We start from the raw sequence: 23,053 nt of genomic DNA, 5'->3' as shown, positions 1-23,053 counted from the left end.
AGAAATTATGAAAATCTGAATGATCAATAAAATATTTACAATAAATGAAAAAATATTAATGAAAATTGCAAAAACAGGAGACAGCCAAAGACGCCAGGCCCTTAAAAGGCCCGGGCCGGGAGGAAATTGCCTTGCCTGCTTACATGGTAGCTATGCCACTGATGGATACATTTTTTTCATGATAAAATTTTAATATTGAGAATAAAAAATAACATGAAATATTTCCCATATCACAAGTAACATAAAAACTATCACAAAACATTCCACAATATAAAAATAAAAAACAAACACTAGAAAAAGTACACAAAAATCACAGATTACATGAAAAAAAATTATTTCACAAATATTCAAGAAAAATTTATTCTAAAAATTGCCAATTTACTTCTTTATTAATATTTGTTGTCGATCTTCTGCTTTGCTCAATAGCTGAGCGATGATTACAGAGGAATGATTTGACGTAACGATCCAGATCAAATTGAAGCAATGGTTTTCCATTTAGATGTATGGTCATCATAATCTGCAACGTACGCTGAAAACTCACTCAGCTTCAGCACTGCTAATCACAGTGGTTTCAAAGATATTTTCTGGCTTTTTAAATTGAAAAGATAATTTCACTCGATTTTAAAGATAAACTGTCTTCGACAAAATCTCTAAAATCTTTAATTAAATTTTATTTCATATTTTATCAAAACACAAATTTCTTATTCGGTTTTCGCCCTCTTGCCACCAAGACGAAAGTTCTTTCATATTCCACGATTTCGGGTAGCATATGTTTAAAAATTTCTTTCAATGGTATCGTTATTTTCTTTATTTAATTTAAAATTGCCCTGTTGCATTAATAACTTATCCTTTAAGGATAACACAATGCATTTAATAACTTGTCACGAGGTAATTTTTTTACTTTCGATTTTGATTCCTTCAAATTCTTTCCACTTCAACATGCTCTCAATTTCAACTTCATAATTTCCTTCAGAATTTTTCAAATTAGCAATATCATTGATAGTTCAAATAATTAATTTATATGCTTTTACCATTGTGATTCTGTAAAGCTTCTGAAAGGTAAGAGAGCTCCTGCTTTGTTTGTTATTTGGTTTTTAAGAGCATTAGCAACTAAGGCCATATTGCTCCGGGATATGCGGTGGTCAATCCCTGACCTTTCCGCATCCTCCGTATTTGGTGGTGACGGGCTCGAACCCCGGTCTAATCAAGAAGTGGGTGCTACGCAGTGCTGCTCCTTCCCACCTGGCTACGGAGGCGCCAGGAGAGCTCCTGCAGGATGTCGATCATTACTGCTAAATTGCTAAGAAATTTCAAATTTAAAAGTCGATTTAACAATCCGGAATATTTAACTTCTGATTCAAAATGTTTGCACAAAGCAGGAATGCCTCCAACCCACAATTGCCGTCCGCAAGCTAAAAGCTGCTCATAGTGGCCCGAACACAAGACTGATCTTTATAGTTTCCACATCAAGTTCTTTAGCAATCATCCTTAATTTGCGTTAGTTTTTTGGAGATTGGTGATATAGTTTTTTTTTTTTTTTTTTTTTAATTATTGCCTGTATGCCATTATATTTTAGAACATTTTCTACACAGTGAAAGGCTCAACAAAGTTTCAAAATCTGCCAACATTTCATCTTCGTAAAGTTTATATATCTTAGTTGCCTCAATCCCTTCCCCCCTCTACGTTGCTACTCTCACTAGTTCTTTGAATACTGTGCAAAATGTCGGAATCCCATGGATATTCAGCTACTGTGACCATGTAAACATAGACAGGAGAAATTTACTGGAAGGTGTGGATCACTCACTTCTCCGAAAAACATATGCCCGTTTGTCAGAGTAAAGGGGAACCACAACACACGTTGACCAGAGGCTATAATCAGTGTCGAGAACCTTCTTTATCCTCTGACTGGCTATGGAAAGCATATTGACTAGCACGACTTCTTGGTATGTAACTGCCTAGGTTTTATGGACACCACTAACATTGTGAAACGGTAATCCCTTTCACCCTTAATTCGCACTTTCTAATTATCTAAATTGCCTAAACGCCAGAGGTCAGAACAATGCATACACAGTTGTCTCTCCTAATCCGTTCTTTACATGGAAATTTTCTTTGTTCAACGGAAACTATTTTAAATGTAATTACCAAGGTGGAATAAAAAAAATTCGCTATAAAAAAAGTTCGTTAAACAGTGGTCTGACTAATTAAATCAAAAATGAAGCAATTTTAAAATACATAACCGATCGATTGTGCCATGAAAATGCTGGGAATGGGGGGCCCTCTCGCCCCACCGTAGTTTCGGCTCTGGATACTCAATAATTGCATTCAGGATTTCATTTGTAAAATAAATGATCGTCTCAACAAAGGGCTCACAAATTTTCAAAAAAAATAACAATGGGCTCTCGCGAGCATACTATAGCTCACCACTGTCTTTAGCCCCATCAGCATGAAGATGAAAAACAGGGGTGAAGTAAAGCTGTGGTCAAGTACCTCCCCCCTCCCCATGAAGAGGAGGTACTTGACCTCACAAGAGTCAAATGAACAGTAGATGCTACTAAGAACTTTCAATATAAACAATCTTGTTTGGATGCTCCTTTAATCATCTACCTGCCTACATTTTTATGAAGATAAAAGGGAGGGGAAAAGGAAAAAAACAAAAAAAGAAACAAAAAAAAAAAAAAAAAAACACTTTCCATTTCAGCCAAAAGAAACTGGAAAGTGCCTTTTTACATTTTAGTATGTGATAAGCCTAATCATCATTGCATTACTTATATTAGTAGAGAAATTTAGAAACAACTGGAAATGTAAATAATTTAATTTCTGCTTGCCTGGAGTACTTAAGGTTAATAAATTAAATCCATGTTAATAATTGATTATAATATTATTACAGCTTATCCAAATATTAATGGTGAGCATACTCTGAATGGCCACTTTATTAGGTACACTAGGTTCCCTTTAGGCCTCATAACAGCTCGGATTCATCATATTATGGAATCAAAAAGGTATTGTAAGCATGCCACAGTGGTGCTGATCCATGCTGACTCAACTGCTTTCCATAGTTGATGCAGACCGGATGCTTGTGAACCTCTGTTCTGAAGAATTCATTCCACCTAATCTCACATGTGCTCGACTGGATTGAGACCTGGTGATTAGGGAGGCCACCATAGTAGGTTGAATTTACTCTCATGTTCATGGAACTAGTTCTGTACAATTCTTGCCTTGTGACATGGCTCATTATCCTGTTGGAAGAATCCATTCACAAATTTACAAAGGATACAGTATAACCATAAAGGGATGCACCTGGTCAGAAAATTTCCAGATAACCTGTGACATTCAAATGATGAGCCATTAAGGGGCCCAATCTGCACCATAAAAACACTCCCTACATCAGCAGCTTATATCATTAACACATGGCACAAATGGGTCCATGTACTCACGTTGTTTTCATCATATTCTGGTCCTCCCACCAGTGCAACAGTTTCTGTTACCCTGCATAAGTCTTGTCAGCCACTGTTGGACTCTTAGAACAAAAAGCTGTTCCTGACCAAGAGGTTGCCACTGGCTAGATGTTATTTGATTACTGGACTAATCTAGATACACCTGAGACACAGCTGTACATGCCAACTCTAGCAGGGTTGCAGTTCCAAAATAATATCCATACTGGTGTCGACTACCATGCCACGTTCAACAACACATGCTTAATACTGAAGGAGCATTCCATTTCATAAAAGGGTAGGTGTTCTTAATAAAATGGCCACATGCACTACTTCAATAATATAGGCGCATTGGAAAAATTAAGACTTAAGTGAAAAAATTTGAATTTTAAATAACTGTACTGCTTGTCACTGAAAGTACCTTGTGTTTAAAAGGATGCATGCTTTTAACTCAAAATAAGTGGAATGCCAGATATCAATGTAGACAACAAAAGATTAAGTTTGTGTATCAATTCAATAGTATTAACTTATTATTATCATCATTAGTTATGTGGTGCAAGGAAGCCTGAGGCTTTTGCTCCACCAGCCAAAAAAAAATCCTGAGTTACCCAGAAAGAGAGAGAGAAGAATGATGATATCCAGCAATCAGGACCCTGGGTATGCCAGGCCCATACTCACATAAATGTGAGCCCCTGGGATTAAAAATGAAGCATGACCACCACAAACAGCAATACAAGTGGCTAACCTTAGTAAGAAGTCAATTTTGACTTCTTACTAAGGCCCAGTATTCACCAATATTATATTGGTGAATACTGGGCTATGCTTCTAGCACTTGTGGTGTTAGTTGGGTAACTATAGTAGGTGACTGACAGGAAGAAATCAGCAAGTGTCCATCACATCCCAAATGTGTTTGATGGGCAACAGATTTGATGAATATGCAGGCCAAGGAAGTAAGTATGCTCATATCACTTAAGCACCATCTGTTAACGAGAGGTGTACACGGGCAGGCAATATCATGCTGTAAAATAGTGTTTGGAATAGAGCATAGAAAGGACAGAAGCACTGATTGAAGAATAGTAAAAACATAATATCTTGCTGTAAATGCTATCAATAAAAACCAGAAGTGAACAGCTCCTATAACTGATAGCTTCTCAACCATAATTGTAGGCATTGGCCCGTTATGCTGTCTCCTGATGCAGGCTAGATTACCTCTCTTCTCAGCATTTCTCTAGAAGCACATGCAACCATCACTGAATCCGAAACAGAAACATAACTAAAGACAACACAATACCATTCTTATTTCTCCAAGTAGCTCTCCCTGTATCACTGCAGATGTTGACAACAATGAAATAGCATCAGAGGCAGATGACTCAATAGATAGCAAGAATGCAGCTACACTTCTTGCAGTCATCTGCTAACCATGCTCCACAACACAAGCACACACAGGGATGGCATTACAATGTGGGAAATATGGCAGAGTATGAGAGATCTGTTTCCCATTGCTAGTCAATGGATCTGCCCATCCTCCTATTTTTCTTATGGCACTGGAACCTTGGTGATGTGTCCAAGTACTCTGCTGTACATGCTGATACCAGCAGTGTACAACCATCTGGGCATCATGACCCACACAAAAGGTGATTTGGCATGTTGACCCTCCAGCTTCTGACAGCCAAATCAAATCAGATCTGTTGGTCATCAATCCTTTACAAGTTATTAAAGACACTGCACACTCTTAGGTGGTCACTTGCTTACTATTTTATTTACCCACTAATACTTACCCGTTTTTATAGCACCTCCAGATTCTAGCATCAAGGTAGGAACAGACACATTATTAGATATTTTACTACACCAATCAGCTTGACCTGCTAATTTTTTATGCCCACATCACAGTTATGAATGCAAATCTGCATGTAAATCAGTCTTTTCTTTTTAGGTAGCACATGATGATGAGCAGTGTATACTGTGGACTAAACACAAATTGGGCTATCACATCTTGTACACAAACTGGCATCATTAATGCACACAGGTTCTAAAGCACAAAAAAAAAAAAAAAAAAAAAAATGTTCAATAACGCAGAGCATCAGATAGAAGGTAAAAAAAAAAAAAAAAAAAAAACACTGAGTGAAAACAAACAGCACTGTTACTGCCTATAAAATTTATAGGAAAAATATTTTAAAATGGATTTTTGTTTTGACCTCACATTAGTGGCTGACATCTGACAGACTTAATGAGAATAATAGTCACAAAAAGAAATCAATCATCAGGTAAGCTGCACATTTCCAAAAAATATTTTTAAAAGCAAATAATTAGGAGAATTAATCACAAGTGAACAAATCAAAACCCTCTGCAAGTATCAAGCAAGTGATTGACAACTGGCATGCTAAACATGAGCAGGCTGCCTAACTGGAAGCAAAGAAGTCAGCATTCATAAATAAAATATAATGCATATTGCATATTAAAGAAGATAAGAAAAACAATTGAAATCTGAAAAAAAATAATAATAAAATAAATAAAGTTGCCAGAAAACAGTAAAAGACAAATATCAAAAATCTTCTGGAAAACGGAAACAATCTTCTGGCTGATAAGTATACCATAATTTAATTGAATATGATAATGCAACCAACACACCCATTAGCTTCATTTGTTTGAAACCAACATCATCAAATGATCACTACTACAGCAGGCATAAACCACTGTATGAATAACAGCAAGATCAACTGTGGTGACAAGATTTTAGAAGAGTCATGTGCGGGCATCAATTAATATTTAAAACAACAACCAAGACCTGACTCCATTGTGCAAGCAAGCTACAGATTAAGTAAGCGAGTTTATTCTATCATATTCCTTGCAACCTTAACTTGATGTAGTAGCTTCCATGGGTAGCTTTGGTGGCTTAATTCAAATGCCAACAGTATCTGGGAGGAGGGATACATATTTCCATCCACTCAGGAGTTTTATTTTGCTTGGCTCAGGAAAAACTTGGCTTCCTTGTATCACATAACCAATATCAATCCATTAATTACTATAATGTAATAATTAATCATGGGCAGTTTTTAGATTTTGCTATAATAATTTGTAAACTTTTATGACCTATAAGTTTTCCCAACCCTGGTATACACATTAATTCATCACACACACTAATCCAAAAATGATAAAAAACTAATCCAAGTATGAAGCACATTTTTATTTCAATATATGTGATTAAATGTACTGAAGGAATATTCATTTATAAAAGTATGCATAATCATAGCTAAGTTTTTATGTCATATCTGTATATTTGCACTTGTTCTGAAAGGGGGGTTTTGAAGTTTATGAAATATGTTAAGGAGTGCAAGGTATAAGGTCTGAAAATCTATCTATATTAAAGACAAATTCCTGTGATGCAATTAATTTAAATTATTTTGCTTTCCAGTCATGAAAAAAAATTTTTTTTTCCCAATTGTTCATCCATACTAAAGTGCACTGTTATATCAAAAAAGATGAGTCCTCAATGTCTAAATTATTTTATACCTACAGAAACATTTACAAAAGTATTTACAGGATAAAGCAACATTTAATAAAAATGCAATTTACTTTCATGATTAGAACTGAGCACTTAATGAAAAGTGCAACCAACCTTTCAAATTGCTGAACCTTCCGTAGGATATTTTTTGTCCTGGTCAGTAAAGTCATATATAATTTTTTTTCTGATGCTAGATTTTCTTCAATCTTCATGCTGTTTTGAAACAAAGCATGCAATCCTAGAAGAAAACTTTTAAAAACAAATAAATTTAAAAAAAAAAAAAAACAGCATATACCAACTTTTAGCTAACAAATTTTATATTATTTCATATTTTTTTCCCTCCAAACCTTGCTGTAAAGTAAGGTTGAAAAAAAAAAAAAAAAAAAAAACAGTAAAAGGTACTCATCAGTATTTTCTAATAAATTCCAAAGGATAAGTCAGTAACAATCACCTCAATTCAGGCATTGTGGACAGGACTGTTGTTAAAAAAAAAATGGGGGAGAACTTTCCACCTTTCCCCAACATTCTTAAAACTTTTTGGAATAGACTAATTGATTCATACAATGCAACAAATCATTTGTGGCAATGATGCTCACAGCAATGGAATGAGCATCACTGCCACAAAAACAATGGAGGTTGCTTTTCAGCAGTAAAATGCAACTTTGCCACTAGCAAATTTAATTTTCTTTTTGATTTTTATTATATCTTACATTAGTGTTCTGTGACATCCAAATCCTCTGCATGTACCTTCATTCTGACAGGACTATTAGAACCCTATATTTCTCTCCATGTGTAAATCATGTTAGCAGGAATTGAAATGTGGTATGCACACCTCATAGAGAGTGGAAAAGCCTCTGTGACACTAAGCAGTATTAGGGGGTAGATGATTCTTATCAATTGGTGCAATACGACCACTTTACTGAAGGAGATAAAATGGCCAAAGCCATGTTCAGGCCTTCAGTCTATCTTCAGCCTTCAATCATTTGTGGCAATGATGCTCACAGCAATGGAATGAGCATCACTGCCACAAAAACAATGGAGGTTGCTTTTCAGCAGTAAAATGCAACTTTGCCACTAGCAAATTTAATTTTCTTTTTGATTTTTATTATATCTTACATTAGTGTTCTGTGACATCCAAATCCTCTGCATGTACCTTCATTCTGACAGGACTATTAGAACCCTATATTTCTCTCCATGTGTAAATCATGTTAGCAGGAATTGAAATGTGGTATGCACACCTCATAGAGAGTGGAAAAGCCTCTGTGACACTAAGCAGTATTAGGGGGTAGATGATTCTTATCAATTGGTGCAATACGACCACTTTACTGAAGGAGATAAAATGGCCAAAGCCATGTTCAGGCCTTCAGTCTATCACCCACCCACCCACCCACCCACCCACACACTTCTAGTGTCATTTCAGAGAAATCTAAATCAGCTACTCTATCAACATAATTAATTATAAGTAAAAAATTTTGATTCAGAAATACTCAATCAAGTCAACATACAAGTACATGATTATGGAGCAAAATATATTCAACTTGGTATGTGCAACTGCACTTAACCCTTAAGCATTGCCCCAAGGAATTGTTATGCTAATGGCATGCAGGATCTAAGAGACCTTAATTATAAACACTCAATAGCATGCTGGAATTCAAGAAATTTTCTTAAGTTTTCCCCCACCCCAATTAGTAATATTACCTAGTTCGCAAAACTAAATAACTTCTTAATAATAGAGGCAGTTATTTTTTTTTTAAATACCACATTTATTCCATTTTATTTGACACTGATTTTTCTAAATTTAAAATGCAGTTTCCAATAAAAAATTTTTCTTGATATTTTGTTATTACAGTCAAATACACACTAAAAAAGATATTGTAACAATACAAATTTTAAAAAACGTCCATTGTGTGTGGCATAAATTTTTTTTTTTTTTTTCCAGGCATGATAAAGTGGATGTGAATGTTTCAATTTGACAACAGTGTTCTGAAGTTTATTATATTGCTATCAATAGAGACTTTTTTGAAATTTTCTTAATTGATTAAATGCACATCCAGGAAAGGTGCTGTACTAATATCAGATTAAAACGTTCTAAGAAAGTAATGTAAACATTTCTTTTAACAGTGTGTAATGTGGTGTTTTCTATTTGATACCAGTTTTTGGACATTTATGACAGCTTTCAATATATAAATTTCCTTGAAATTTTGTTAGGTAAATGCTAAACACATTAAAGAAGGAGTGTATAATTTTTGTTTTCCCTCCAAAAAAAAAAAAAAACCGATTTGTTGTGAGAAGCATGCTTTTTTCCCAAAAAACAATGTTATGAGGGGCAAATCCTTTTTTCTATGCAAATGAAAGTAGTCACTAAGATTTCAATTTGATACCAGTTTTAGAAATTTATAACATAGCTTCCAATAGCAATTTTAACTTCAATTTTGTTACAAGATTAAGTACAGTAAACCCCCGCGAATAGCGGGGGGGTTACGTTCCTGAGAAATTCCGCAAATACTAAGTTATGGCTCTCATAGTAATAAAGGGGTTCCGTTCCAAAGTATGAAATATATAAGAAAAACTAGTCTAAAATTTTGTCTATGTATGTATTATATGTACCTTCATAATATGACTATGTACATAGACAGTACGTAGAGAAATGCAAGCATATGGCATCGAAATGAAAATAAGAAACAATTTAATATTAAATGTAATATTTATTAAAAATTTCAAACAAATCTTTCAAACCAGCGTCTTTGCTAGCTAAAAACTTATCCCGCCAGTGCTATCACCAGTTTCGCTAAAGTGTTGATAAAGAAGTTTTGCCTTTTCAAGAATGATGAGTGAACTTAATGGAATTTTATTTTGAGTTCGGTCTTCTATCCACAGATTTAAAGCCTTTTCCATTTTTTCTAATTGAACATCAAAAGTTACAGAGCAAATTTTTGAAGCAATTAGCGCGTTTTCACGGACACTACGGCGGAATTTTTCTTCCAATTTCTTGATTGATCGTACCGTTGACTAATTGATTTTATAATGTTTTGCCACTGAGGAGACACTTTCACCATTAGAAATTTTATCTAATAACTCAATTTTATTCGCTAATGTCATCACCTTCTTTGATCTTTTTACATTTCCCTTGTTATTCGTAGCCATATTTTTGTACGGGTTAGAAAGAACTTGTCCACAATAAGGCACTTTCTTCCATTAACTCACTCGAAAAAGTCTGTTTTACACTGCAAAACGGTAGATTTATCACTTTTGGAAGCATATAAATTTATTCAATTTATAAGTATATAAATTAAAAGCAAATGACGAAACCTTCCATGACAAGTGCATAACACATACTGAACAAGGATTAGCAAGAAACATCCACGCTCACAATTTTGTCACCCCTCTCCCCCACCCACTGAGCGCTGTTTTGACCGGGAAAGATAATTTTAGCCACGCCCATGTTTTTTTATGGCAGAAAACACGGCGCTTTAAAATTCACATTTTTTTAGGTTTCATTTTATATTAAATCAGTAACCGCAAATACAGATACCGCGAATAGCGGGGGTGACCAAGTACTGGCCACACGCATAGTTTTGGTGCTCCGTTATTGTTGTGCCGTTTATTGGTTTCAAGTGTCACATTTTCATTTATTTTGTGTCCATCAAGTTCCTCTTTTCAAGATGTGTCCATGGACATCAACTTCGTGAAGATCGGCCAAGGTAATCGAAAGTTATGAAAATTTTTATTAGCGTTGATCTCGCCGGGTCACAACGTGATTTTGCATTGCATATTGTTATATTGCCAATTTTGTTAAAGTGAATAGTACAACAAATAATTCCTAAATATTGATGATAGTAATTATCGGGAACAGTAATTGAACAGTTCTACAACCACATGTAACTTTCATAATGAATTTTGGATATTTTGATAGTTTTCCTTGTTTGACTTTAGCATGCTGGTTAATAAACAAAGGCCTTTGTTCTCAATTTACGCCACGCGGTCAAGCCCTGATTGGTCAAGCCCTGTTTGAGTGACCGTTGCGTGAGTTGGTAGCTACGTACCTCAAGACATCTATATCCAGAATATTTATTGGTACTAAATTTATTAGATTTAAAATATGAATAGAAGTTATTAATTTAATTACATTTAAGATATTGAGAACATGTATATATATATATATATATATATATAATAATAGGCGCAGTGCCGTGCTCCCAATGGCTCCCCAGGACGAACAATAAACCAAGCTCGTCATCCAGTATTCTTCATATCTAGGGGTTAAGACTTCCCCCCCTCCCACTCGCAAGACTCTGAACTAAACACTGCACCCCAGCAGCAAAGCAACTGCCCCTCAGACCCTTTCATCCCGCAGATTTCATCCTGCTGCAAAAAATTATTTTGGCACCATTATACAATTCTGGGTATGGGAACACAAGACCTGGAGGAGATGCCAGACAGTCAACAAGGCCAGCCAGAGGGTTCCCAGACATCTACCGACAAGCGAGCGGTGAAACCCAGCCTGGACAAACCAGAAGAACAAGACGAAACCAGACAAGACACCACCTGCAAGAGGAGAAACAAGAGGTACAATATTGAAAAACCAGACCGGGAAATGAGGAGCAATAGTGAAGCAAGAGATCGACAGGAGCCAAGCAAAAACACAGAAGAGCAAAAACAAGGGGAAAAAATCTCCCCCCCGGATCTCCCATTGCCACAGGGAACAGTCCTTGAGCAAGTGCTCACCCTGCGAGCCACTCTAGAAAATATAATGAGAGATAACAGTAGCAGAATTTCTTCAACCTTAAGAGCAGACATAGTCCTTCAATGGACTAAATTAGAAACAATCCTCCTGCAAACAAATGTGGAGCACCAGAGGGCGCTTGCAGCTCTAGAAGCATATAAAGATGCTGATGGTGGCAAACAAATGCTACAGCGCGCCCCATCATATGCCCAAGCGCTGAGGCATACCCCAAGTGAGAGGGAAAAAACCAGTGAATTACAAGTGCCAAAGAAGAAAGTACTCACAAAAACTCCAAATATAGTGATACTGAGACCTACCGGGGACAGCAACCAATCAAGTGTGCAAATCAAACAAAAAGTCATAGATAATATGAAGGAAGACTTTCAAAACACCAGGATAAAGTCTATCCGCAAAACCAGGAACCCAGGGATCGTGATTGAGACTGAGAGCGAGAAGGAGATAGAAGAAATAAAAGCAAATGAGAAAATAACCACATTAGGGCTAAAGGCAGAATTACCGAAAAAGAAAGGCCCAACTATACTAATATTTGATGTAGAGTATGACATGGATCCGCAGCAATTAACCAACGAGATTTATAGAAAGAACTTACAGAGCCACTTCCCAGAGTTGGAACCCTCTGAGCTGATTTTTCCAAAGTTCAAAATAAAAGCAAAGAACGGGATGGGAGTAAATTGGACGGTGGAACTGGCGCCATCTGCTTGGCAAATCTTAAGCACCCAAAACAGAATATATATAGAATGGAGCAGCCTGAGATACAGGGAACATATATCCATACCCAAGTGCTTTCGCTGCTGCAGATATGGCCACACCACTCATACTTGCACACAAAGAGAGCCGACCTGCGGCCACTGCTCTGGCAAAGGGCATGAGTACAATACCTGCCCCAACAAAACCGACGCACCAACCTGCGCAAACTGTAAGAGTCTGAAACTGGAGCACTCACACTCCATCCGCGATACTGGGTGTCCGACATACCAAAAAATCAAGAGTTCCTACCAACAGAGAATAGATTATGGCCACACACCATAAACAATTCAACTCCAGCGTTCTCACATTCCACCAGCTCAATGCACAGCGTGCCAGAGCGGTGGCGGAGCAAGTCCGACTAAAAGCTGACGATGAAAATGCTGACATCCTCATAATATTGGAACCGTACACGCACCAAAAGCAAGTACGGGGGTATCCTATTAAATACAAAATTGTGCAGTACACAGATGAAACCCCATGGGCAACTGTGATAATCAGGAACCCCCATATCACGGTCACAAAAATCCCACAATTCTGCACACCATGGGCAGCATGTGCCCACCTTGTCTCCTCTCTGGGAAGTCTTTATGTGGTTGCTCTATACTGCAGGCCAGGGGCAGAAATCGACTATGCGATAACATACCTGGAGAATCTTCAAACTGCACTAAGCGGAAACAAGATAATAGTGGGGGCAGACGTCAACTGCAGATCCCCCCTCTGGCACAGTACCACGCCTGAAAGAAGAGGCTCAACAAATGGGCAAAGGCTCGAGGAGCACCTGGCCAACTCCATATTTGTTGTTAAAAACCAACCCTTCTGCCTCCCGACCTTCTGCAACACCTTATGGGAAGCAGAGATTGACATAACATTAGCCACAAGAAACATAGACACCCACATCACAAATTGGACGGTTAGAAATGCCTGGACGACCTCGGACCATCGTACAATAACCTTCACAATAGAAAGGAACTTGACAAGAACAGCTGCCGACAGGCACACGCTAAATAGATTCGCCCTAAGCAAGGCAAACTGGGACACCTTCCGAGAGACTCTACGCACAGCAGGCCAGCAATACCTACACACACTGAGGGAGCAGGAATGCGGGAGCGAAAACCCGGAACGACTCCAGAAAGATTTAACAAAAATAATAACAGAAGCAGCAGAGAAAGCCATGAAGAGAAGAATCCCCATTGCAGGGGCCACGCCCTGGTGGACTCCAGAGCTCACACGAATGAGGAAAATAGTTCAACACAGAAGGAAACAATTTCAGAGGGCTAGGAGGAATTGGCCGCAACAAGAAGTCACTGAACTCAGGAACCAATATAGAATCGCTAGAAATTGTTATACTGAACAGATAAAGAAAAATAAAAGAGAATCATGGGAGAGGTTGGTACAAGGGTCAGGAAACAGCAACCCCTGGGGGGTGGTATACAAAATTACCACTCACAAACTCCCCAGGGGGGAAGTCGTGACAGCCACCAAAACAGCACAAGGAAATTTAACCATAACCTGGGAGGAGTCGATTGGGAACATCCTGGACAACATCCTTCAGGAGCTGCCAACAACACTAACAGATGAGCAGCAGGCTATCTGCCAAGCAAACAATTCCTATAATAATGATCAAATAGAACTCCCCTTCACCTTAGAAGAAATTCAGGATGCAGCAAGCCGCGCGAAAAATAAGAAATGCCCTGGATTGGACCTAATTGAACCGGAGATGGCAAAAGAAGCAACGGAACATATACCTGAATTACTGCTAAAACTATTCAATTGCTGCCTGGAAGCAGGTAAATTTCCACTACAGTGGAAAAAAGCAAATTTAAAACTGATCCTAAAAAACCCAACAAAGCCACCAGAGACACCTAGTTCCTACAGACCCATAGCCCTGCTACCAACCCTCAGTAAAATATTCGAACGGCTGCTACATACAAGAATCACAAGGCATTATGATGAAGCAAATCCTAACATGACAAAGCAATACGGATTTACTCCTGGCAAATCCACTATCGAAGCAATACAGAACCTCCTCTCTAGAGTCGCCCATTGTAAAAGGAAATACTTCCTCGTCATCGCAGTGGATTTCGCTGGGGCGTTCGACACCCTCTGGTGGCCGAGCGTCTTGGCGAGACTCAGAGCTGCCAACCTTCCATTGAATCTTTATTATTGCATGAAGGATTACCTGGCTGATAGAGCAGTGCAAGTTACCACACCATATAAATGCCTCAGTCGCCCAGTCCACAGGGGCTGCCCCCAGGGTTCTGTCCTGGGGCCGCTCCTGTGGAACTTTGTCCTGGACGAATTCCTCGCCATGGATCTGGGTGGTGTGGAGGCCCAGGCCTATGCAGATGACTTGATCTTGACCATCGAGGCTGACAGCAGATCCTCCTTAGAAATCCAAGCAAATGATGCCCTGCAAAAGCTGCTAGATTGGACGAAGCTACACTTGCTCAAACTAGCACCCGACAAGACAAATTCGGTGCTGCTAAAAGGTACGTTAGACTTAAGGAGACCACCACAAATTAAGATTGAGAACAAAACAGTTAAGCTGTGCGAACAGATTAAATACCTAGGAATAATCTTGGACAGAAAATTAAATTTCAAACCACACCTAGAATATATTAAACAAAAGATAAGAAGATACGCGGCCCTCTTCGCTAGAGTCACTCGCAGGGACTGGGGACTCAGACGTACTACCCTGTCTTTGTACTACAATGCTATCTTCATCCCTGCCATCACATATGGCTCCCCTGTCTGGTACGCGAGGGCGGCACTAGAAGTGAATAAACGGATCCTCGAAACCATTCAGAGGACCATCCTCCTTACCATGTCGAGAGCAACTAGAACAACTAGCACGGCTGCCCTCCAAGTCCTAGTAGGAGTTCTACCCCTGGATCTCGAAGCTACCCGCTGTGGTCTGCTCTACCATCTTGCCAGAAACACATCGGCTACGATGTATGACCTCACCACTGACATCACTAATGACCGCAACTATGAGAAGAGAAGAATCACCGACCACCTCATCCAGATTTGGCAGAGGAGATGGAGCAACACAGAAAAAGGTGCAGTGACCAGAAGATTCCTCCCCACTGTCACCAAGCTGTACCCTAAGGCGCCAGTGTGGTTTCACCCTGGTCGAAATACCACCTTTCTCCTTACAGGACACGGCCCGTTTAAAGCTAAACTTCACCAACTTGGTATCATAAATAACGCGGACTGTCCCTGTGGCAACCCGGAGTCCTGGAGACACTTAATGTTTGAGTGCGATTTGTATGACGACCTGCGACTACAGCTAATAACGTCAATCCAATATATCCCAGACAACCAAGAACCCAGACTGCTAGACACTCAAGAGGACTACAAGGCACTCAGTCAATATGCCCAGGATCTATTTTCTAGAAGGAAAACAATGATAGAAATATACCAAAGGCAACCCAACTAGGAAGAATGCAGGAGGTCAAACAAGTAATAAAAAAAAAAAAAAAAAAAAAACACAAGCAATAAACTCACCATACCACAGAAAGACAAGACTTGAGGATGATTTGAATGGCCTACTATCGACCCAAAACTGCACTCCCTTGTGCGGTTTTTTTTTTTTTTTTTTTTCCGGGGAGCGGGAGGGGAGGGGGTATTTGCTCTTCTCCTCTCCTCCCCATATTTTCACTCTGGTGGGGCATGGGCATGCCCCACTGAAAATGTGGGGTCACCTCTCTATCCGACCCCTCTTCTTCCTATTTCATCCCCCCAGTCTTCACCCTACCCTCCCAACACTTTCTCTTGTACAGCGACTGCCCCAGATGTCCAAATTTAAATCACATCAAATTTTGCCCGACCTTTTAGGCTCTCTACAAATAGTTCTTTCAGCGTAAAACCCCACGCAGCGCTTTCTAAATGCAATTTTACTTAAACCGATAACTCCAACTTAGCGATAACTCCAACCTTTATTTTAGGTCCTCGTCACCGAAATCCCAGGAAAGTAAGTGGCAGGACCTGCCAGAGTATAATTAGTCTCTTGGTACACCCGGCCGGCGTCCCCGTCGCTAGGTATGGTAACGCCGGGTCCCACTGGGGGCCCGGCGGCCAACAGGCCGGATGAACAATGGGCACAACAAACTACATACCACATGACCCATACATTATTTTTAAACCTCTGGCATAGACAGGGTACTGTCACTCGATACAAAGAACATACGCGGAGATGGGAGAAATCCCCGGAGCCGTCAGACCCTCAACATACCTATACCTATACCTATACCTATCCATCTAAAGGGTAGTAAACCTCTAAGCTGCCCCCAGGGATCAGTTCTTGGCCCCCTTTGCTGGAGCTTGGTCCTTGACGGGTGGCTCGCCATCGGTCAACCACAAATCACAAAGGTAGCCTTTGCAGACGACCTAATCTTGCTTATAAACGGAAACTCCAGGCGGGAATTGGAAACACTAGCCACGGATGTCCTGGAAGATCTGGACCAGTGGTGCATAACCCATAAGCTAACAATCTCAACAGAGAAAACTTGCCAGATGCTCTTAAAGGGCCACCTTGACCCACGTAGGCCACCAAAGATCAAACTTAGGAACACAACAATCAAAGTGGTTGATTCATACAAATACTTGGGGGTAATGCTGGATAGCAAGCTCAGTTTCATTCCTCATGCTAAGTACTTGCTAAGGAAAACCAAAATCTTAACAGGAAACCTAATGAAAATAACCAGGAAATCATGGAAGATAAAGCCATCAACGCTAAGACTATATTATAATACCCTCTTCCTCCCCACTGTTTGCTACGCTGCAGGAGCTTGGGCACCGAGCCTGAGCAGAGGACAAGTCCGCAAAATACTTCTGCGAGCCCAACGCTTCTTCCTCCTGGCCACCTCCAGGGCTTGCCGGACCATCTCCACCGCTGCCCTAAGTGTCATCCGTGGGAAACGTCCAGTAATATACGATGTGATTGACACCTTCCTGCAATACCAAAGAAAACAGCCCATTCCCAAGAGGATAGCACAATACAGCATAGATGCTGCCCTACCAACTAAAGAAGATAACAACCGGCTCAGACAATTGTACTTAGCTGACTGGCAAAGGGACTGGACCGATTCTCCCCTTGGCAGAATAACATTTACATACTTGCCAGAAGTTATAGAAATCAATAAAACAAGCAAGCCCTGGATCAACCCGGGACTCTATACAATGTTTCTACTAACAGGACATGGCAGCATAAATGCCAAGCTCTTCACTTTCAACCTGGTTGAATCCCCCAACTGTGCTTGCGGGGAGCTTGAGACGGTGTCCCATATCATCTTTGACTGCAATTACTATGTGGACCTTAGAGCACAACTCCAAATTGTAACAAACGTTTACAACCCCAATGACCTGCCAATGCTACTCGACAGCCCCGAGTCCTTCTCAGCGCTGGCCACCTTCGCGGAAAAGGTATTCTCCCGTAGAAAGAGAATACAAGCCACAGGAAACTAGGAACACAAGAATAAACACTGCTACAGACTGTATTGGAATCAATGTAAATCAACGAAATCAACGTATTGATTGAGTGCGCTTCAACTCCAGGTCAGGATTGGGCCCTGCGGGAATTGGGCGCACTCCAAACCATGTTACTTCAGTAATTCCAACCCAAAAATTTAAGGGTGTGGTCGTTCCAGGACAGGATTGGGCCCTGCGGGAACTGGGCACACTCCAAACCATGTAGAGCCAATGTTGAATTTAAAATACTATGGGTGTGTCCCGTGATCTAGGTCAGGATTGGGCCCTGCGGATCCGGGTGCACAACTATATAGATTGAAGCTGAGTTAACACAAAATGTGTTATTGATAACTGATTCTAAACAAGATAGTAGAACCTGGCTGCCTCCTCGCGGCTAGGGACGGGAGCGGGGGTTGAGGCTCTTCTTGCCTTCAGCCCCCTGCTGCTAAAAGCCAGATGCCAGCCACAACAACATATACAACACTCCACACACACTAAAATGAACATCAAAGATCTAAGTGCTATCAGCATTAAGAATCCTAAACTAAATTAGTCTAATACGCCATACTACTCTATCTCGCGCCTTCCAAACTTCCAAAACTAAAACTAGCGATAAACTTAATTCTTCCCTAGTGCATTCATGTCACCCTATACTAAACTAACGCTAAACTTAAACTTCTCGCACGCGCGGGTGTAAATAGTAATCCCAAAGCAAAACGCGGCTAAACCTAAATTAAACTCAAAATAATCACTGATGTCGTATCAAAATTCAAGTCGTTCTCTTTAGATGAATCATTACAATTCTGCTGGCAATAACTACCGCTTAATAGACGGCGGACATAGGGGGAACCCTGGAAACCGCCAGTAACCTACATAAATACATACATACACCTGGATGATGGAAATGTATATATAATTGTATATAAACCTATATAAGTTTTGTATATATATGAAATGAATGTATGTAAATTGTGTGTATTAATAAAAAAAATGTATCCATCTAAAGGCACTATACAGAGTATTTGCACTTGACTGGGGAGGTGTCCCAATCAGAGTAACAGTGAATAGTGCTTCTGCCCCAAAATTGAAACTTTATTGTGGACTTAAATGCAAGGAACAATGATTCTAGTGTCCCCCCCCCCCATCTGCCATAGACTCTCATGGACGGATCAAATCATCGTAACTACACCATTAGTGTAAAAACTGTTCACCATTATAACCTCCGTCATAGAAAACCCCAACAGAAATTAGTTTGATCTCTCAAAGACTAGTTTCACTCTCGGGCGTTTCCCCCCCCCCACCAAATTGTAACGGGGTAAGTTAAAAACTTGAACTGAACGTTGTCAGGCAAAAAATTTCGCCACGGACTCACGGTCGGCATCATTTGCTATCATCGCAAAGGCTCTTCCGGACGGAGAGGTCCTGAACTCGTTAATCCGCAACAGCCTCGAGGATCCGAAGTCAGACACCAACTGGGACAAAATGAGTAATTCAAATCAGAAAATCACAGAACAAACTATGGACGAAGAAAAACTAACAAGAGGACATCACAAACAAGATCAAAACGACGAATTGCAAATAATAGAGCAAAGTGGAGACTGCAACATTGCACTGCCACAGCCAACGCCCAAAAAGAAGTACAAGAAATACGCCACCCCGAAGTTGGGAAGGGAGACAAGATCTCAAGGCGAACATAAAGAACAACAAGATAAAGAGGATGTACGAACAGAAAACAACGAAGAAGCAAGCAAACAGCCTGAATCCCCAAACATTGACCCCAGGCTGCCGGAAGGCTCTGTGCTAGACCAGGTACTGGCCCTTCGGGTAGAGCTCGAAAACAAACTAAAAGAGTCAACGAACAGAATCACTGCAGCCCTCAGAGGCGAGATTGTGGGAATCTGGACTAAACTAGAAACAGTCCTCCACAAGGTCAACAGCGAGGCAAAAAAAAACGCGGCCAAATTAGAGGCCTACCTGGAATGTAGGGGCACACAAATGCAACAGCGCGCCCTACCTATGCAAATGCACTGAGGAACCCACCAACTGTAATAAATATACCAGCTAAGGAACAACCAGAGAAAAAAACGCTACTCCCAACGCCTAACCTTGTAATATTAAGACGCAAAAACACCGAGGAAATTGGTACAAGTGACGAAATCAAAAACAAACTAATAAGCACTATGAAGGACGACTTCCAGCAAACAAGAATAAGAGCAATACGCAAACTAAGGAGCGTAGGACTCGTGATCGAAACCGAGTCAAAGCGAGAGATGCAAGAGATAATTGAAAACCCCAAGATTGCTGCCCTGGGCCTAACAGCTGAGCCACCAAAAAGAAAAGGTCCGGCGATAATAATTTATGACGTGGGCAAGGATGTCACACCTAACCAACTAGCGTCTGAGCTGTACCACAAGAACTTACAGAGCAAAATCCCGGGAAAGGACCCACAAGAAACAGTAATACCCAAATACTTCATACAAGCGAGAAACGGAATAAATAAAAATTGGGTAATTGAGCTTACCCCGGAGGCCTGGAAGGTCCTGAAAGACCAAACAAGGGTTTTCATTGAATGGGGAAGCTACCGCTATCACGAACGAGTAATCATACCGAAATGCTACCATTGCTGTAAGTTTGGCCACATGACACACATGTGTGCAAACCACCCCAACATGTGGCCACTGTTCTGAAAAAGGCCACGATTTTAACGCCTGCCCCCACAAAGATAAGGAACCCACCTGCGTTAACTGCAAGACTATGAAATTAGACCACAAGCACTCACTTAGGGACCCGAAATGCCCTACATACCAACGAACCAAGACCTTATACCAAAGCAGGATCAACTATGGGAACGAGAATTAAGAATTATAACACAAATATGCTGAAAATAATCCAAATTAACACACAACGCGCCAGATCAGTGGCTGACCAGTTACGGACCAAAGCCGAAGACGAAAACTTGGATGTCATTATAGTCCAGGAACCGTATACACATCTAAAGCGGGTCGCAGGGTACCCACACAATTATAAAGTGATCCACACGGATGACAACACCCCATGGGCTGCCGTTCTGGTAAGAAACACCAACATCAGCACAACTAAAATCACACAGCTGTGTACTCCATGGGCAGCTTGTGCACAACTTGGCACAGCATTAGGATCTCTATATGTCGTGGCACTCTACTGCAGACCGGGACAAGATATAGGCTTTGCAATCGACTACCTACGATGCCTACAGGACACCCTACCAAATCAAAGAGTCATCATTGGAGCTGATGTCAACTGTCGCTCCCCGGCATGGCACAGCCTCACCCCAGACAGGCGAGGAAATGGACAACTCTTAGAAGACTACCTTGCAGGATCCTATCTAACTGTACTAAATCGACCCCACCATCTGCCAACATTTTCGAGCACCCTCTGGGAGGCCACAATTGATGTCTCCCTGGCCACCAGGAGTATGGCCGGACATGTGACTAATTGGAGGGTGGAGGAAGCATGGACCACCTCAGACCACCGGGCAATAACCTTTTCAGTTGAAAGACAACTAACAAGAATAACTCAAACAAACCAACCACAAATGAGATATGCAGTCGCAAATGCAGACTGGACACTGTATAGAGAGTTGCTCACCACGGCAATTAGACACAATCTGGAAAACATAAACCCCCGGAGCGACCCGGATGACCTTCAGAGGGAAACTACAAAATTATTACAAAACATCAGTGATCGAGTGATAAAAAAAAAAAACCCCAAAACCAAAGACTTCCAGAGAGCTCGCAGAACCTGGCCTGAAGATGAGGTGGAGGTCCTGAGACAACATTACAGAGAAGCTAGGAACCGTTACACAGACACCATAAAAAAAGTAAGGGTTCTTGGGAGCGCCTAGTGTCTACTTCTGGAAACACCGACCCCTGGGGCATAGTCTACAAGGTGATAACCAATAAGCTTCCCAGGGGCGAGGTCATTAGTACTACCAGGACACCGGAGGGAAACCTAACGACCACTTGGGAGCAGTCAATGGGCAACATACTGGACAAAATCTTCAAGGAACCAGCAATATTAACCATGCAAGAACAACACGAAATTTGCAAGGACAACGCAATCTATAACACCTCGACAATTGAACCCCTCTTCACCCTGGAAGAGCTCAGTGAGGCTACCACCAAGATCAGAAATCGCAAATGCCCAGGACTGGACATGATCGAACCAGAGATCTTGAAGAAAACTGCAGAATTTGCACCGCACTTACTACTTACTCTCTACAACAGGTGCCTGGAAACAGGCAAATTCCCCACAGCATGGAAAACAGCAAACACCAAGTTGTTACTTAAAAATCCTAACAAAAAACCGGACTGCCCAGAGTCATATAGACCTATTGCACTGCTCTCAGTGGTCAGCAAACTATATGAGAGACTGCTGCACAAGCGAATCAAAAACCACTATGAGAGGACAAACCTGGCGGCTAGGAATCAGTTCGGATTTAAGCCGGGTTCCTCCACAGTGGATGCACTTGGAAACCTGCTTCGGAAGGCACAGGAATGCAGAAAAAAATACCTACTAGTCATTTCAATTGATTTTGCTGGGGCGTTCGACTCACTATGGTGGCCGAGCGTCCTAGCCAGACTAAGGGTGGCAGCAGTCCCTATCAACCTATACAAGGTAATGGAGGACTACCTATCTTGCAGGAAAGTAGAAATAAATGCCAACTACCAAAAAGTCACAAGATCTGTATACAGGGGCTGCCCGCAGGGGTCTGTCTTGGGGCCACTCCTTTGGAATATGGTTCTCGACGAGCTCCTGAACCTGGGGCTGATCGGAGCCCAGGCCTTTGCAGACGACCTTATTCTTACCATTGAGGCTGACTCAAGAGCCCAACTGGAAACTACCGCAAACCAAGCTCTGCAGAAAATACAAAATTGGGCTACAAGAAACCAGTTAAAAATTTTCACCGACGAAAACCACATCTATTCTACTAAAAGGAACCCTGCAAATACGGCGTCCACCCCAAATTAAAATAGAAGGTGTGACCATTAAACTTGCCAACCAAATGAAATATCTAGGAGTTATCCTAGACAAAAACTTATCCTTTCAACCTCACCTACAATATATAAGGACGAAGACAAGACGTTACTCGGCACTGGTGGCGAGGGTTACGAGAAAAGA

General features: G+C 40.7%; 1 protein-coding gene across 2 annotated transcripts in view; it reads right to left on the bottom strand.

Annotated features, from left to right (window-relative positions):
• Positions 1 to 23,053, bottom strand: part of LOC150083328 (HAUS augmin-like complex subunit 1) — a 188,490-nt gene that overhangs the window by 116,554 nt on the left and 48,883 nt on the right. Inside the window, exon 4 of one of the 2 annotated variants that reach the window (XM_090377185.1) lies at positions 7,048 to 7,182. The exons of the other annotated variant lie outside the window; for it this stretch is intronic. Within the exon in view, the coding sequence (XP_090233311.1) occupies positions 7,048 to 7,182 (135 nt within the window). The remainder of the gene's footprint in view (positions 1 to 7,047; positions 7,183 to 23,053) is intronic. 2 annotated transcript variants of the gene reach the window in all.

The sequence above is a fragment of the Mastigoproctus giganteus genome, chromosome 7, assembly GCF_048544385.1.
Source record: "Mastigoproctus giganteus isolate SK-2022 chromosome 7, ASM4854438v1, whole genome shotgun sequence".
NCBI classification, from domain to species: domain Eukaryota; kingdom Metazoa; phylum Arthropoda; class Arachnida; order Uropygi; family Thelyphonidae; genus Mastigoproctus; species Mastigoproctus giganteus.
Note: the sequence above shows the minus strand (reverse complement) of the source record. Positions and strands in the feature narration are given on the sequence as shown.